Source organism: Parasteatoda tepidariorum, chromosome 7 (assembly GCF_982258835.1).
Source record: "Parasteatoda tepidariorum strain Cologne lab strain chromosome 7, Ptep-v5.0, whole genome shotgun sequence".
NCBI classification, from domain to species: domain Eukaryota; kingdom Metazoa; phylum Arthropoda; class Arachnida; order Araneae; family Theridiidae; genus Parasteatoda; species Parasteatoda tepidariorum.
Window position 1 is genome coordinate 96,854,740 of NC_141761.1, and position 17,255 is coordinate 96,871,994.

General features: G+C 28.7%; 1 protein-coding gene across 1 annotated transcript in view; it reads left to right on the forward strand.

Moving 5' to 3' along the window:
* Positions 1-302: 302 nt before the first annotated feature.
* The window catches only part of Rack1 (Receptor of activated protein kinase C 1), a 33,406-nt gene continuing 16,453 nt past the window's right edge, over positions 303-17,255 (forward strand). The window contains exons 1-3 of the mRNA XM_087168316.1: positions 303-509; positions 2,425-2,593; positions 13,830-13,977. Coding sequence (XP_087024442.1) covers positions 401-509; positions 2,425-2,593; positions 13,830-13,977 — 426 coding nt within the window. The 5' untranslated portion in view covers positions 303-400. The remainder of the gene's footprint in view (positions 510-2,424; positions 2,594-13,829; positions 13,978-17,255) is intronic.

Genomic DNA, 17,255 nt, shown 5'->3' on the forward strand with positions numbered 1-17,255 from the left:
AAATTAGAGATTATTATTATTTTTTTAATAATTTTAGCTATTATTGTGACTTTATAACTAAAGAAAAGTACAAAAATGCTCATATAATATCATACTTTGTTTGGCTAGCGTATATTTTATAATTTTTTTATTTTTCTTTTGATAAAAAAATCAGAGAGAAAGTGCTTGAGAATCTTTGAGAAGTGATTGATTTATTCTTCAGTAAAATTTAGCCTTTAAAATGAGAGTGCAAACTCTGTACCTCGGCAGACTACGCTATCTTTCGCGGTTTCACTGCAACTTTGACTACTTCTTTCCTCTGTGTTGTTATTCTTCATCCATGGCCGCTTGAACGTAGATACGGTTCTAATATAGAATCTTTATTAATCAAGTTATAATATAAGTAGAATTTGTAACAAAGATGACGGAGCAATTAAATTTGAAAGGCACTTTACGTGGCCATAACAATTGGGTCACCCAAATTGCTACTAATCCCAAATTTCCTGATATGATCTTGTCATCATCAAGAGGTATTGTATCAATATGTTTCAAGTTGAAATCCATTTTTATACATTTCTTATCATCTATAATCAAGTCAAATTTTTTAAGTATATGATCGCATGTAATTGCTTTATTTCATTAACTATTTTTCACCGATTCTCGATTATATGTACTTGAGATGTCTGCAGTAAAAAAAGCAAATGATTTACATGTTAGTATTTAAATATAAGTGAAATTTATATTGTATTGCATTCTTAATCTGTTCTCTTCAATTATGAATGTACTTATTAACTTACTAGCTGAGAATCGGGTTGTTATGAAATGAACCACTTCATATAATGATATATACATGTGTTATTTTGATTTCCTTCTCTGCATATATAAGAACTAAGATCATTTTTTATTCATGTTCTGATAAGCTACATGCAAACATAACTTGCGTAAAAACCAGGCCATGTGTTGCTTAATGATAAACATGAGAAAATTATGCAAGTGGGTCAACGTGTAATATTTCATACTGCTTTGAAAAAGTATGGAAGAGATATTAGTCTTGAAAATGAAGATATTTTCCTGTGTATAAGTATATTCAATAAAACAATTATTTACTTCCTGTTAAAATGTTTACAATGTCAGTATAAACACATATGTAAAATTTGAACACACTTTTTAAAACACTAATAATAATTTTCAAACATTAGTAATGAATAGTGTATAGTGTTTTTTAAAAAGTGCGTATTATTGATTTTCATATTTTTTTTAAAAGCTCTTACTGGTACTTTTTTATGGGGTTTTTATTATTAAAAAGTGCTTAATTTTTTTTCTTAAAAAATGAGATTTTTTTCTATACTGTGTCGATTTTTGACACGTATTGTGCAAAAACCGACTTTTCACATTGTTCTCAGGGGTCTGTCTAGCTTTTTCTGAGAGGTACCTATTTTGTGAAAATTTAGACATAATTGGTGAAAATGAAAAATTATATTAAAAAATCAACAAGAAAATATGGATATATCGTTTCTTACAGGATAAAAAAATTTAATTTTAAGAAAAAGTATTTTGCGAAACTACCGTTTTTCCTAAAGTTGAATTTGTGAAGGTACCCTTAAACGGTAGTAAATTTGGCCTGGACAGACCCCTGGTTCTATTCAACGTTATTCACTACTCATTCAACCTCAATCAATTTCAGCGTACCGTTCACCCATAGCTAATAAAACGCCAATCATTTTGCAAGTTTGATGAAATACTCGCGAGTCCGCAGGTGTGTCTACTGAGCTGGGTTTGGCAAGATTCTAGCACCCTCATGTGCAACTCTGCTGTATTCAAGATATTCTCAATTTCAGACTTCATTTTCCACCTTTTGAAATTGATTATGGTGGCTAATATAATCCAGAAAAGAGTTATTTGTCAGAAACTAGTTATTTTATCATGATCATGTATAGTCTGTGAAATTTCATTGCAATTTGTATATAGTACTTAAAAATATTTTTTGTTATTGTGGGTTGAAGGATTTGGTTAGGTACCCTATAATAGAATCATCATCAGGATTTTTTTGAGCAAGCCTGGCACAAATTCTCATCCACTATTGCTCGTGGAAGTTGCCAAGTCTTGGCGATTATTATGCCGCAGATCATATGTGGAAATCTCTCCGGTAAAATTTCTAAATTAATAGACGGGAGAATCTTTTAGTTTCTGAAACGATCTAACTGGTATTTGAGAAGGGATGACACTCACGGAGAGCGAAAGCGTGACTTAACTTCGTATATTTGTATGCATAATATTTTAAGTCTGTGTTTATAAGCTAAAAATATTTTTTTCATTCAATGTTTGGATTATCACGCATGCTGATATCTCCTAATTCCAAGAAAATTGTCTAATCTAATTATTGACCTAATAAATATATTTTATCTTAAAATTCTTATTTATATTCTGATAAGCATTTATTTTCAGATAAGACTCTTATTATGTGGAAGCTGACCAGAGATGACAATTATGGTATTCCCCAAAAACGATTGAGAGGTCACGGACATTTCGTCACTGATGTTGTTATGTCATCTGATGGACAATATGCCTTGTCTTGTTCATGGGATAAGACTCTAAGACTGTGGGATTTGACTTAGTATGTGTGAAATTTTCCTTTTAATATTATATGTTGATATTTCTTGCTTATAATTTTTGTTCTTGTATATAATAATCAGTTTTTTTTTTCTGGTTTAAACAGATTTACTAATTTATTTAAATCTAAGGGATAAATAATACTTTTGCATAGTTAGTTGCTAACTCTATCGGATTTTCCAGTAGACTACTGGATTTTGCCAGTTTCTCCTGATCTACTGGTTTAATTAAAATTCTCCTGGTCTTTGTACATTTTAGAAAATTCCCCAAAATTGAGTTTCCTAAAAAATTCCTTATTAAAATGGATTTTTTTTACAATTATTGCTTTCTTGCTTGATTATTTAAATAAGTATTACTTATACATAATGAAGTGAACCTCATTTATAGAAATCAGTAAAACTTTTTTGTTCCAAAATGTTCAATTTATATTTATTCAAAACTTTCTTCTTAAATTAATTTAAGAAAACTTATAAATATCTTTGAAGAATTAAATGTCTATTAAAATTCAAAATTATGAATAAGCATAATACATAACCAGGGATCTGTCCTGGTCAAATTTACTACTGTTAAGCGGTACCTTCACAAATTCAACTTTAGGAAAAACAGTAGTTTCACAAAATACTTTTCCTTAAAAATTTATTCAGGGTGCGTAGCGTTTGTAAAAAGTACTTAAAGGTGCTTTTTTGGGGATTTCGTTTTTAAAAGCTTTTAAAGGTGCTTTTTTCAGCAGGCGTTTTTAAAAAGTGCTTTTTTCACGAATAATTTTTTTACCCTTCAGTGATATCTGATGGATTCCATGCATTTCACAAGAAATGGGGTGTTTGCTACGTAATCATTCACGCGAACTTCATGTCGTACCCACATTATGACTTGCGCATGCGCGCACACTCGAAACCGAAATCCGAGTGCTCCAATTCGGATAGAAAATATCAGATCCTTATGAAATGTTTTTCTTTTTAATTTATTTTAATTTTATTCTTGTTTATTTTATTTTACTTCTAACATTTTTTTGACGTAGGGGGTAAGGGTACTTTTGTTCTGAGTTCAGAGTCAAGTTGAATTCACTCGGTGATGTGGGAAAGTATTGATTGTTACGATTTATGTCTGTTTCTTTTTGGGTTTTTTTTTAACGTTAAAACTGTTTATAAAAAGATTTTATTTTTCAATAATATCATTGATTAAATATGAATTTTTTGAGTGCTTGAAAATTTTTGTAAAGTGCTTGAAAAGTTTTTAAAAAGTGCTTATTTTTGCTTCAAAGATTTGGCTACGCACCCTGTTTATTTTATCAGAAGTTTTGATTTTGCTCCTTATAAATCTGGTTTGAAGGTAAACTAGCATTAAATAAGATACTGATATCCAATTTGCATGTCAATTTTAATGTAGGTGTGCATTACCTACGAGGTAGTATGCTATTTTTGCATGTGTGCAATATTTACTCTGTATAAAAAAAATAAATATGACTTGCATACAGAAATTTATTTTATTAGTTTTCTCAACTGGTAAAATTAAAAAATTTTTTTTCAGGGAAGGGTATATTTTTTGAATGATTTTGAAATTCTTTAAATACCTTTTTTTAAAAATTTATTTTTATGTGTTCATTTTCTCTGAATTTTCAGTTTAAATTGTAGAAAAATTGTTAATCTTCATATTTAGTTTTTTTTTTAAAAACATTTATGCACAGAGGTTGTCTTTTTAGCATGCCTTTATTTTTTTTATAAATTACAAATTGTTATTTCGATAATGATTATGAAAAATTACTTTTTGAATCATATAAATAAAATAGCATAAGAGGGCAATTTAAAAAAGTGTTGAGGATCAAATTCATTAGTATATAATATTAGACGTTTTGATTAATTTTCTTTGTTGAGTGAGTGCACTTTCAAAACTCTCTCTAAGTGGCCCATTTCTATTAGGAGGAACCCTGTTATTTTTTATTCCTAGGGTCTTCCTTTAATACTATTTTGTATAGAAAGAAGATAAATGATGAAACTATTTATTTTTCATTTGTGGTTTCCGCCTGAAGATACCTAATGATATTAGAAGTTGTACTTGTCATTTAAAATGTTTATTTAAATTTTCTTTCCATTTGAAAGAATTGAAATGATGACATAAATAATCTTTCATTTGCGGTTTCCATATAACGGTATTAACCTAATGATAGCTAAATGCGATCATCGGATTTGTACAAATGTTTTTGGTTTTTTTATACTTTTTTTATTTAAAACTGTTTTGTATGAAAGATAAATGATGATACTATTAATTTATCATTTGCGGTTTCCACCTGAAGGATATACCTAATGATAGCTAAATGATGTCTGATATTACAGTTTGTTCTTGTCACTTTAATTGTTTATTTAAGTTTTGTTTCATATGAAAGAATTGAAATGATGACATAAATAATTTTTCATTTGCGGTTTCCACCTGAAGGAATTAACCTTATGATAGCTAAATGATGTCTGATCATTGAATTTGTACAAATGATTTTGACTTCATATTTTCTGTATGAAATATAAGTGATGACACTATTAATTTTTCATTTGCGGTTTCCACCTGAAGAATATATCTAATGATAGCTAAATGATGTCTGATATTAGAAGTTACTTGTCACTTACATTGTTTAAAGTTTGTTTCATTCGAAAAAATTGAAATGATGATATAACTAATTTTTCATTTGCGGTTTCCACCTGAACAAATCAACGTAATGATAGTTAAATGATGTCTGATCATCGGATTTTTTAATGAGTTTAATTTTTCATATTCATTTAAAACTTCTGTTAGAAAGATAAATGATAGTATTAATTTTTCATTTGCGGTTTCCACCTGAAGGAATTAACCTAATGATAGTTAAATGATGTCTGATCATCAGATTTGTACATGTAATTTTGACTTATTTCTGTATGCACCATAAATGGTGACACTATTAATTTTTCATATTTATTTTCATTTAAAACTTCTGTTTAAAAGATAAATGATACTATTAATTTTTCATTTGTGGTTTCCACCTGAAGGATATACCTAATGATAGCTAAATGATGTCTGATATTACAATTTGTACTTCTCACTTAAATTGTTTATTTAAATTTTGTTCCATATGAAAGAATTGAAATGATATAACTAATTTTTCATTTGCGGTTTCCACCTGAAGGAATTAACCTAATGATAGTTAAATGATGTCTGATCATCAGATTTGTACATATGATTTTGACTTATTTCTGTATGCACAATAAATGGTGACACTATTAATTTTTCATATTTATTTTCATTTAAAACTTCTGTTTAAAAGATAAATGATGATACTATTAATTTTTCATTTGCGGTTTCCACCTGAAGGATATACCTAATGATAGCTAAATGATGTCTGATATTACAATTTGTACTTCTCACTTAAATTGTTTATTTAAATTTTGTTCCATATGAAAGAATTGAAATGATGATATAACTAATTTTTCATTTGCGGTTTCCACCTGAAGGAATTAACCTAATGATAGTTAAATGATGTCTGATCATCAGATTTGTACATATGATTTTGACTTATTTCTGTATGCACAATAAATGGTGACACTATTAATTTTTCATATTTATTTTCATTTAAAACTTCTGTTTAAAAGATAAATGATGATACTATTAATTTTTCATTTGCGGTTTCCACCTGAAGGATATACCTAATGATAGCTAAATGATGTCTGATATTATAATTTGTACTTCTCACTTAAATTTTTTATTCAAATTTTGTTCCATTTGAAAGAATTGAAATGATGATATAACTAATTTTTCATTTGCGGTTTCCACCTGAAGGAATTAACCTAATGATAGTTAAATGATGTCTGATCATCAGATTTGTACATGTGATTTTGACTTATTTCTGTATGCACAATAAATGGTGACACTATTAATTTTTCATATTTATTTTTATTTAAAACTTCTGTTTGAAAGATAAATGATGATACTAATTATTTTTCATTTGCGGTTTCCACCTGAAGGATATACCTAATGATAGCTAAATGATGTCTGATATTACCATTTGTACTTCTCACTTAAATTGTTTATTTAAATTTTGTTCCATATGAAAGAATTGAAATGATGATATAACTAATTTTTCATTTGCGGTTTCCACCTGAAGGAATTAACCTAATGATAGTTAAATGATGTCTGATCATCAGATTTGTACATGTGATTTTGACTTCATAATTTCTGTATGAAAGATAAATGATGACAGTACTAATTTTTCATTTGCGGTTTCCACCTGAAGAATATACGTAATGATAGCTAAATGATGTCTGATATTACAAGTTGTACATGTCACTTAAATTTTTTAAATTTTGTTCCATTTGAATGAATTGAAATGATATAACTATTTTTCATTTGGGGTTTCCACCTGAAGGATAAACAAAATGATGTTGGATCGTCAGATTTTTCAAATGATTTTGACCTTTCATGTAATTGTATTAATTTAAAACTGTTCTGTAAGAAAGATAAATGATGATACTACTAATTTTTCATTTGCGGTTTCCACCTGAAGAATAAACCTAAGGATAGCTAAATGATGTCTGATACTACAAGTTGCGTTTGTCACTTAAATTATTGTTTATTTAAATTTTGTTTAATTTGACAGGATGAAATGATATTTCAAATTTTTTCATATGCAGTTTCCACATGAAAATATTAACCGAATAATTGCTAAATAATGTCTGATTATAACAGGGTTGCCACTCCACAGGGAGAGAAGGAAAACCTGGAAAATACAGGGAGTTTAAAAATCACGTAAAATAACTGAGAAAATGCAGGGAATTTTGTTTCTTATTTTTGTCTTTTAAAAAATGGTGACCACTCAAAGTGTAATTTAATGGCATATTTAGCCATTCAAATATACTAAACTATTTCATTTTCTATAGCATTATTTGAGTGTGTACATCTGTTTTTCCAGCAATTAAAACTAATAAATATAGTTAGCCCAATATAGCTCACACAAGAGCACAGTAATTGCGTTTCCTCTTAATATATTATGTATAATGTGTACAGAGAAAACACAAGGAATTTGTTTTCTAGATTTGATTGGCAACCCTGTATAAGATTAATATAAACTGTCTGTAAAATCTAAATTTTACCATTACCATGTGATCTAATTTTTTTTGAAAAAAAAAATCTGGAATTGTGTTGCCTGTTTTTTAGGGAATGTTAAAATTTAGAGAAGTATAATTTTATTTCGAAAATCGCTGTTTAATTAGTTTAATTTACTATATGCAAATGACTCTAAAAAAATTAGAGACTTTTGCAAAGTTGAATGCAAAGGATTGTTTACAACATTTTCTTTATTTATATTTAAAAAGATGGCCTAGAATTTGGGTAGTCTGCTGCCATATAATTTGGTTTCACAGACATTTATTTTCTAATTTTTCCTATTCACTTTCTTTTTATGTTTATATGTTATTTGTATGTATTTAGATCTGAATCTATACTATATTGGTGCAAAGTAGATTTTAATTGTCATATTAATTTCTTTTCAATATTAAGCATTTGATGTTTATTAGTGAATTTTTAATGTGACTCTTAAGTAGTATCCAATGATTATGCAGCATGTATTAGCTTTTGAATGAAAATGATATAAATCTTATTTTAAATGAGGATACTGGACTTGTCATTACTTGTTTTAACAGATTCATTAAAGTGTACTTATTTTTGTTAATATAAGTTTTTTATGTCTTATTAATTTTCTTTTCAAACAATGCAATTAAGTTAATAATTTTTTAAAATTTTGATGTAATTATTTATTGTGTATGACTATGTTGGTTTAACGAACTTTATTGATATCCAATGATTATGTAGCATGTATTAGCTTTTGAAGATCAATGATATAATTATTTTTTAAAATGAGGGTATCATTATTTTTTTCTAAAAAAAAAAAAATTTTTGTTCTAACCTTTGTTCTTTTTTCAATGTTGTCTGACTAATATATGAATTTTAATATCTGAATTTTAAATTAAGCTTTGTTTTGAAAATTGCAATGTAGAACATAATTTGTGGATTTTCAAAATAACATTTTATTTTGTTCTCAGTGGATCCTAAGAATGTGTAGTAATTAAGATTTTAGTTTAAGCAAGGAAATGAATTAGAGTTTTTAACGTTGTTAAAAATGTTATGACGTTTATTTAATTCATTAATAATAATTCAGGGTTCCCGCGGCCTTGAAAAAGCCTTGAAAAGTACTTGAATTTCATTTTGATTTTCAAGGGCCCCTAGAAGTACTTGAAAATGATATTAAATCCTTGAAAATTTCGAAATGACCTTGAAAAGTATCGAAAACTCAGGAAAACAGCCCTATTTCCAGTATTTCTATGTTTAACTTTTTGACGCGCGTAAATGTGAGAGAATGACTTCCCCGTCTTTCTGATGATGACACGTACTGTTTGATTTTAGGATTTTATGTACGTTTGGCTGATTTTAGGAATTTTAAATATTGGGAACTGTGCCAGATTCTGACAAAATCTCGATTCTTATTCAGGCGATTTTAATATCAATCATCGATCTTCGTATTAGACTTATTTAAAAATTATGTGTTGCAGGGATGAAAGACTTCCACGAAAAAGCGGAAATCCGCTTTTTCCCCCCAATTTTGAAAATTTCCGACCATGTTCCAAAAACTAAAATTTTTGGGAAGTCCTATTGGAGAAACCCAAGCCGCCCGAACGATAGTCGGATTGCCGCGACTTCTGCTATAGAGTGGAAAGGAGTCTAAGCGTTTCGTTACTAGCGCCGATATTTGATTTTATTGTTTGTTTGTTTGTTTGTTTGGCTGATTTTTGGAATTTTAAATATTAGGTACTGCACCGGAATTTGCTAAAATCGCGATTTTTAATCAAACGATTTTAATATCAATCATCGATTTTTGTATTTAACTGATTTAAAACTTACGTGTTGCAAATTTTTTTACGCGATTTAAAAATCGTACTAGCAATTCCTATTCACTCAATTTCAAAATCCAATATCGCGATTTGTATTTAAGCGTTTTTAAAACCCAATATCGCGATTTGTATTCTCGTGAGTTTAAAATCCAACGTCGCGATTCGTATTCACGCATTTTTAAATCCAACGTCGCGATTCGTTATCACGCAGTTGTAATATCAGATATCGTTTTTCGTATTTGTACGCTATTTAAAAATTACTCACTGCGATTCGTATTCACGTGATCTAAAAATTATGCATCGTGATTCTTATTTACGCGATTTAAAAATTCAATATCGCAATTTGTATTTTCGTGTCTTTAAAATACAACAGCGTGATTCGCAATCACGGGATTTTATAAATCCGAAATCGCGGTTCATATTCACACGATTTTAAAATCCAAAAACGCGATTCATATTCACGCGATTTTAAAATCCAATATGGTGATTCATATTCACGCGATTTTAAAATCCAATATCGCGATTCATATTCACGCGATTTTAAAATCTAATATCGTGATTCATATTCACGCGATTTTAAAATCCAATATCGTGATTCATATTCACGTGATTTTAAAATCCAATATCGCGATTCATATTCACGCGGTTTTAAAATCCAACAGCATGATTCACATTCACGCAATTTTAAAATCCGAAATCGCGATTCATATTCACGCGATTTTAAAATCCAATTTCGTGATTCATATTCACGCGATTTTGAAATCCAAAATCGCGATTCATATTCACGCGATTTTAAAATCCAATATCGTGATTCATATTCACGCGATTTTAAAATCCAATATCGCTATTCATATTCACGCGATTTTAAAATCCAATATCGCTATTCATATTCACCCGATTTTAAAATCTAATATCGTGATTCATATTCACGCGATTTTAAAATCCAATATCGCGATTCATATTCACGCGGTTTTAAAATCCAACAGCATGATTCACATTCACGCAATTTTAAAATCCAACAGCACGATTCATATTCTCGCGATTTTAAAATCCAAAATCGCGATTCATATTCACGCGATTTTAAAATCCAATTTCGTGATTCATATTCACGCGATTTTGAAATCCAAAATCGCGATTCATATTCATGCAATTTTATAATCCAATATCAAGATTCATATTCACACGATTTTAAAACCCAATATCGTGATTCTTGAAAGAAGTAGAAGTAAGCTTTCTCTTGAATTAGTTACTGTAAAGATGTGATCTATTTTTCATTAGTAAGTAATTTAATAGTCGCGCCTTCCTATAATTGCTTAATTTTTTTAAATATATTAGTGTTCAAAATTTTAAAATTATATTTAAGAAAAATTTAAAGTTAACTGTCTAAATGCTTCTGCCACTTTAAATATTGAATAAAAATCTCCCAGCATAGTTAAAAGTTGCTTTTATAAATCTCAGTATCATATAGAGCACTCCCCCCCTCCTCCTAGTGACCTGCGCTGTAAAAGTTCAGCTTTTTTTATTTTTGTCCACTTTAATGCCTAGTGTTGCAATTCGTTTTTGCGTGATTCAAAAATCGTACTCGCAACTCCCATTAAAGCAATTTTAAAATCTAATATCGCGATTTGTACTTAAGCGTTTTTTTAGCGCAATTAGTTTTTCCGCGAGTTTAAAATCCAATGTCGCTATTCGTATTCACGCATTTTGCGATATCAAACATCGATTTTCGTATTTATACTCAATTTGAAAACTACTCATTGCAATTCATATTCACGTGACCATGTCAAGTGCGTATGATCGATGCTATTGAAAAAAAGTTAATTCAAGTATGAGTGGTTAATTAAAAAAGTCAGTGACCAAAATTGTTACTAAGAATCTATCAGAAGGTATTGAGGTGAAAGTTGGCAACTGTTTCAATTTAAAATGGTTGACTGGTAATAAATTTAAAATGATAATCAAGCCGCAACATCCAATAATTGATTAATTTTCTTAAATAGAAGAGTGGTCGAAATTTCAAAATTATATTTAAGAACAATTTAAATTTCACTGTCTAAATGCTTCTGCCACTTTAAATATTAAATAAAAGTCTCCCGTCAGAGTTGTTTTTAAATTTCTTATTGATATCACAGTATTATATAGAACATTCCCCCCTACCCCGTCTTCTGCCCGAATCTTTGCTTATTCAGACTTAGTATACCTAGCTTAAAATAAGCCTTAATGCAAAATTCAAACCTGACGTTTTCATGCATCATGAATTTTATTCTCGACTTGATGCCAATCACCCTTGTTTTTTTGTTTTTATATATATGTACTTAGATCACTTTCCGAAATCTAGAGAGAGCAATGGAAGTCTTATTTTTCAGTACTGCTATTATCGACTAACATTTATCGTCAAAACATTTTAGTTTAGAATGTTAAATTTTAGTCTATCTTTAACTAAAATTTAAGTCCTTGAGAATTTTATAATAAGTCTTAAAAAGTCCTTGAAAAGTACTTGAATTTTATTTTTATAGTAGAGCATGAACCCTGTAATTTTATTCAGTAATTATTCTAAATGAGTAAATGAAGATTATTTCTATAAGTGTTTTTATTTTTATTTAATATTTATTTAAAAGAAAGGATTTTGATACACTTTTTCTAAACTTTTTTTTAATTTAAAAAACTTAGAAACTTCAAAAATTTATATTCTAATATATATTTATTACCAGTAACATATTTATATCATACTAATTTAATAAATCAGATTTTGCTTTTCTGTTAATTTTTTTTAAGAATTCTTATCCTGTAATTTTGTGCAAAATGATGACTTGTTTTGCAATTGTTTGAGTTCATGAATCAGATCTAAAACATTTTCTCGTAAATGTCATAAACAGGGTTGGCAAGATTTTGCCACAGGTGGAAAAAACCATGGTAAATACCGGTAAAAACCGTCCTGGCAAAAACAGGTTTTTGCCAAGCAAATTGGCAAAAAGTGGCAAAAACCTATATTTTCCAAGATGAGAGGACAACAAAAACACATTTTCGATACAAAATTATTCCTAAAATTGAAATATATACTATGAATATTAATAATTACAAAAAAATTAACAAAATTATTATTCCATAATATATCATTTTAGTAGTTTAAAACATTATTGATTGGAAAATTTGTGATTATTCTCTTTTTTCCAGTGAAATGAACTTATTTTAAATTAATATAACTATAATTTAAAGCATAAAATATCTATCAACATGTGTAGTTAATTATTGTACAAATAATAATTTTTTATAATAAATAATATTATTATACAAATAATAATATTTATTTATTTGTAAAAAAACTTTAATTTTAGGATTCTTAAATGAAAAGAGATCAAAAACTTTCAATCTTTTAAAAATTATTACCCTTATATTAATTGTTAATATGTTAAAAATAATTTTTTCATGTAATGTATCAAAATTATTATTCCTTATGATTGATTTAAATTTGTTTCAAGTATTTTGTAATAATATTTAATCAGCAATTTAGATAATTTGGTTTTTGCCGGTTTTTACCAGTTTTTGCCGGTTTTTACCAGGTTTTTGCCACTGTCCTGGCAAAAACCCCTTTTTGCCGGCAAAAACTCCAACCCTGGTCATAAATATTTTATGTCTCTGGTCAATGTTCACAATGCTTGTTTCTTTTTTAACAAGTATATTTAAGCTATTTTAACAAGAGTATATTCAAGCTATTGTATTTTATTTCATAAAAATCTAGCATCCTGGCTGCAGTTACACTATTTGTATACAATTAAACTTTTATAACTCAAAGCAGGAACTGAAATCAAAAATTCATAGTTCCAGAAAATTCCTTTCATTTTTTATTAATTTAAAGAAATTGTTAAAAGTATAAAATACTGTAATTTTGTTAAGCGAAATATCATGTGATATATTTGTAAAATGCAAACCTAAAAAAAGTAAATGCGTTTATTGCTTCTTAAAATAATAATAAAAATAGTAACTTACATTCTATATGTCAGTAAGAAAGTCAACTGCTATCTTGTATCACATTTTTCTGTGAATTTTTTCTTCTCTGAGCAATTCATTATAAATAAATCATCTAAAATATAATTACCAAATATTTGTAACTGCAAATTTTATTTATGTTTACCATTTTTAAACTTAAACCACAATTTTGACTCAACTTTTTCTTGGTGATTTTTGTGTTGGTCAGCGAACATGTACAATAAATTCAGTGTGGCTGGATAATTTTTGAGTTGTTTAAAGTAATTTTTACTTATTGTAATGCAATAATGATTAAAGCATTGTTTGCTGTTAGTCTAAAACTTTTCTAAATTTTTTTTTTCTTTTATGAAACAGTGGTAAGACTACCCGAAGATTTCAAGACCATCAAAAGGATGTATTGAGTGTTGCTTTTTCTGCAGATAACAGACAGATTGTATCTGGCTCTAGAGATAAAACCATCAAATTGTGGAATACCCTGGCTCAGTGCAAGTATACAATTCAGGTTTGTTAAAATTGCATTTTATTATTTGTTTTTGGCAAATGCAGAAAGAATTTTACATTTTATTTTAAGCAACATTTTTCTGTATATTTTACTCAAATCAGTGTACCATAGCTGCTAACTCTACCGGTTTTTCCAATAGACTACTGGATCTTAGCACTTTCTCCTGGTCCACTGGTTTAATTAGTATTTTAAATAAAAAAAATTTCTTTAATGAAGATAGATTTTTAAAAAATCTGCTTTTGAGTATGCTGGGTGATTGTATTCCGGGGCTACCCTGGCATTCCTGTTTTTTCGCATCATTCTCCCAGATCTAAAAGCAGGGCATGCGGTTTTTACCCGAATATTGCAGAGTACCGTGATTTGTATTAACACGTTTTTAAAATCCAATATTGCGACTCGTATTCACGTGTTTGTAATATCAAACATCAATCTTCGCATTTGTACATTATTTAAAAAAGATGCATTGCGACTCGTATTTACACGATCTTATAATTATGCACAGTGATTCGTATTTGCACGATTTAAAAATTCGTGATGGCAATTTGTATTTTCTCTTTTTTAAAATCCTATATCGTGATTCATATTCACGCAATTTTAAAATCCAGTGTTACGATTCTTGTAAGAAGCAAGTTTTTTTCTTGAATTATTTACTCTAAAGGTGTCTGTACTCTGTATTAGTAGGTAATTTAAATATAAGTGTTAGTTCAAAAAGTAAATATTGAACATGAAATTTTAAGAGTTTTTCACTCTGCCTCAAACAACCCAGCAAATAATGAAGTGAGCTGAATTTCAATCAGTTTAAAGCTTTTCTCTTTTTATTATTTTAATTATAATTTTACACAACTTAGTTTTTTAAATTTATGAATTCAAAAATAAATGTAAAATAATCTTTATCCACGTTGATTTAATGTCTATCATAAATAGATAACATGCATGCCGTCAATTTATAGACTAGTGGACTAGTGAAATGCAGTTTTTGGCTGTAAATATATGAAAAAACTAGTGTGTTTAAAATATTTGAAATATTATGCTATAGTTAGCAGTTAGCGTTACTTTTTCCCCTTATAATCCTATATTTTTTTTCTTTGCATGTTGGCTGATTTGAGCATCCTGTTCATACCCCCTGGGAAAAAAAAAAATCAAATGATATTTGTTATTTTTTGTTATGCTCATATACTAAATTTTATTCCTCTCTTTTTAATTATCTTGGTTTGAAATAGTCTAATTGTTTTCGAATTATCTTATAAGGCATTTCGTGTTCATTTCCTCATTTATATTAACTATAATTATTTTTTATAGTAGTAGTAGATTTTGTTTTTATCATTCGTTATGAATTTAAAATGTATAAATACTGTTCGGAAATAGAAATTATAATTTGTAGGAATATTCTTTTCTTTAATTCCTTCTCTGTCAACATTGCACTTCCATGTGCCTTACAGGGATGTGATTCTTCCGCGGATCCGCTGATTTCCGCTTTTTTCTGATTTGTCCATATCTTCCGCTCTTTTTTCATAAATTTCCGCGAGGAAAATTTTTTTATGCAGTAAATGATATTTTGTTGAAAATTTTTTCTTCAGCGGAGCGAAAGTATTGAAGCCCCCAATAAACCTTTCTTCACATGTCAATTTGCTGGCTGGGGTAAAAGTGGTTGACCTTGGTAAAACAATGCCGTCTCCTACTTCACTAGTCTCTTATCTTTTCAGGGATGAAAGACTTTTTAAAATTTCCGACCATGTTCCAAAAACTTTTGGGGAGTCGTACGAACGATATAGTCGTACTTGCGACGAATTCCCCCCCCCCCTCTGCAGTAGCCTCCTGAGAAAATGATCTTCAGACTTCCGCTATAGATTGGAAAAAAGAAAAAAGTCCTTAGCAGTTTCGTTTCGGCTGCTGATATTTGATTTCTTTTGATTGGCTGATTTACAGAATTTTAAATATTAGGAACTGGGCCAGAATCTGCTAAAATTGCGATTCTTATTTAGATGATTTTTATGTAAATCATCGATTTTCGTATTTAACTGATTTAAAAGTTACTTGTTGAGATTCGTTTTTACACGATTAAAAAATCATTACTCGCAATTCCCATTCACGCAATTTAAAAAATCAGTATCGCGATTTGTATATAAGTGTTTTTAAAACCCAATATCGCGATTCATATTTCCGCTAGTTTAAAATCCTATGTCGCAATTCGTATTCATATATATTTTTAAATTTCAATATTGCGATTCGTTACCACGCGGTTGTTATATCAAACATCGATTTTCGTATTTATACGCGGTTTAAACATTACTCGTTGCGATAAGTATTCACGGACTCTAAAAATTATGCATCGTGATTCTTATTTAATTCTTAAAAATTCAATACCGCGATTTGTATTTTCGTGCTTTTAAAATCCAATATCGTGATTCTTATTCACGTGATTTTAAAATTTAATATCGTGATTCTTATTCACGCTATTTTAAAATTGAACATCGCGATTCTTATTCACGCGATTTTAAAATCCAACATCGCGATTCTTATTCAAGCGATTTTAAAATCCAACATCGCGATTCTTATTCACCCTATTTTAAAATCGAACATCGCGATTCTTATTCACCCTATTTTAAAATCGAACATCGCAATTCTTATTCACGCAATCTTAAAATCCAACATCGCGATTTTAAAATCCGATATTGCCTTATTCACGCGATTTTAAAATCCGGCATCGCGATTCTTTTTCACGCGATTTTAAAATCAAGCATCGCGATTCTTATTCACGCGATTTTGAAATCCAACATCGCGATTCTTAATCTAAGGCCTCTAACAATTGTGTGAGAAATAAACTTTCTTGTCCTATCAACACTGATGATCAAAAGTCTGCAAAACGCAGTCTACAGATCAGTCATGTTAATAAAAGACCATCGAAAAAACAAAGAACTGATGAGAAAGTCCATAAAGGTCCTTTGACCATTAAAGAAATGTTTCTTAAAATGGTGTGATACATAAAATCATGCTTATGCATAATTACTCAAAGTTATCTAAATTATTTTAAAAAAATTATTTTAATCAAGATTTTATTTAAGAACATAATTACCATTTATTTATATTTATTTGAATAGATAATAATGTAATCATTATCAGATTGGCTACTGAATTCATATCATTTTTTCTTTTGCACATTTAATGCTACAGTTATAAACTTCCTCTTTTTTGTGTTTTTGTCAATCACATCCCTGGCCTTAGGCATTTTTGTGCCTGTGCGTTGGGTGTCTGTTTTTCCACACTACAGCATGCCAAAA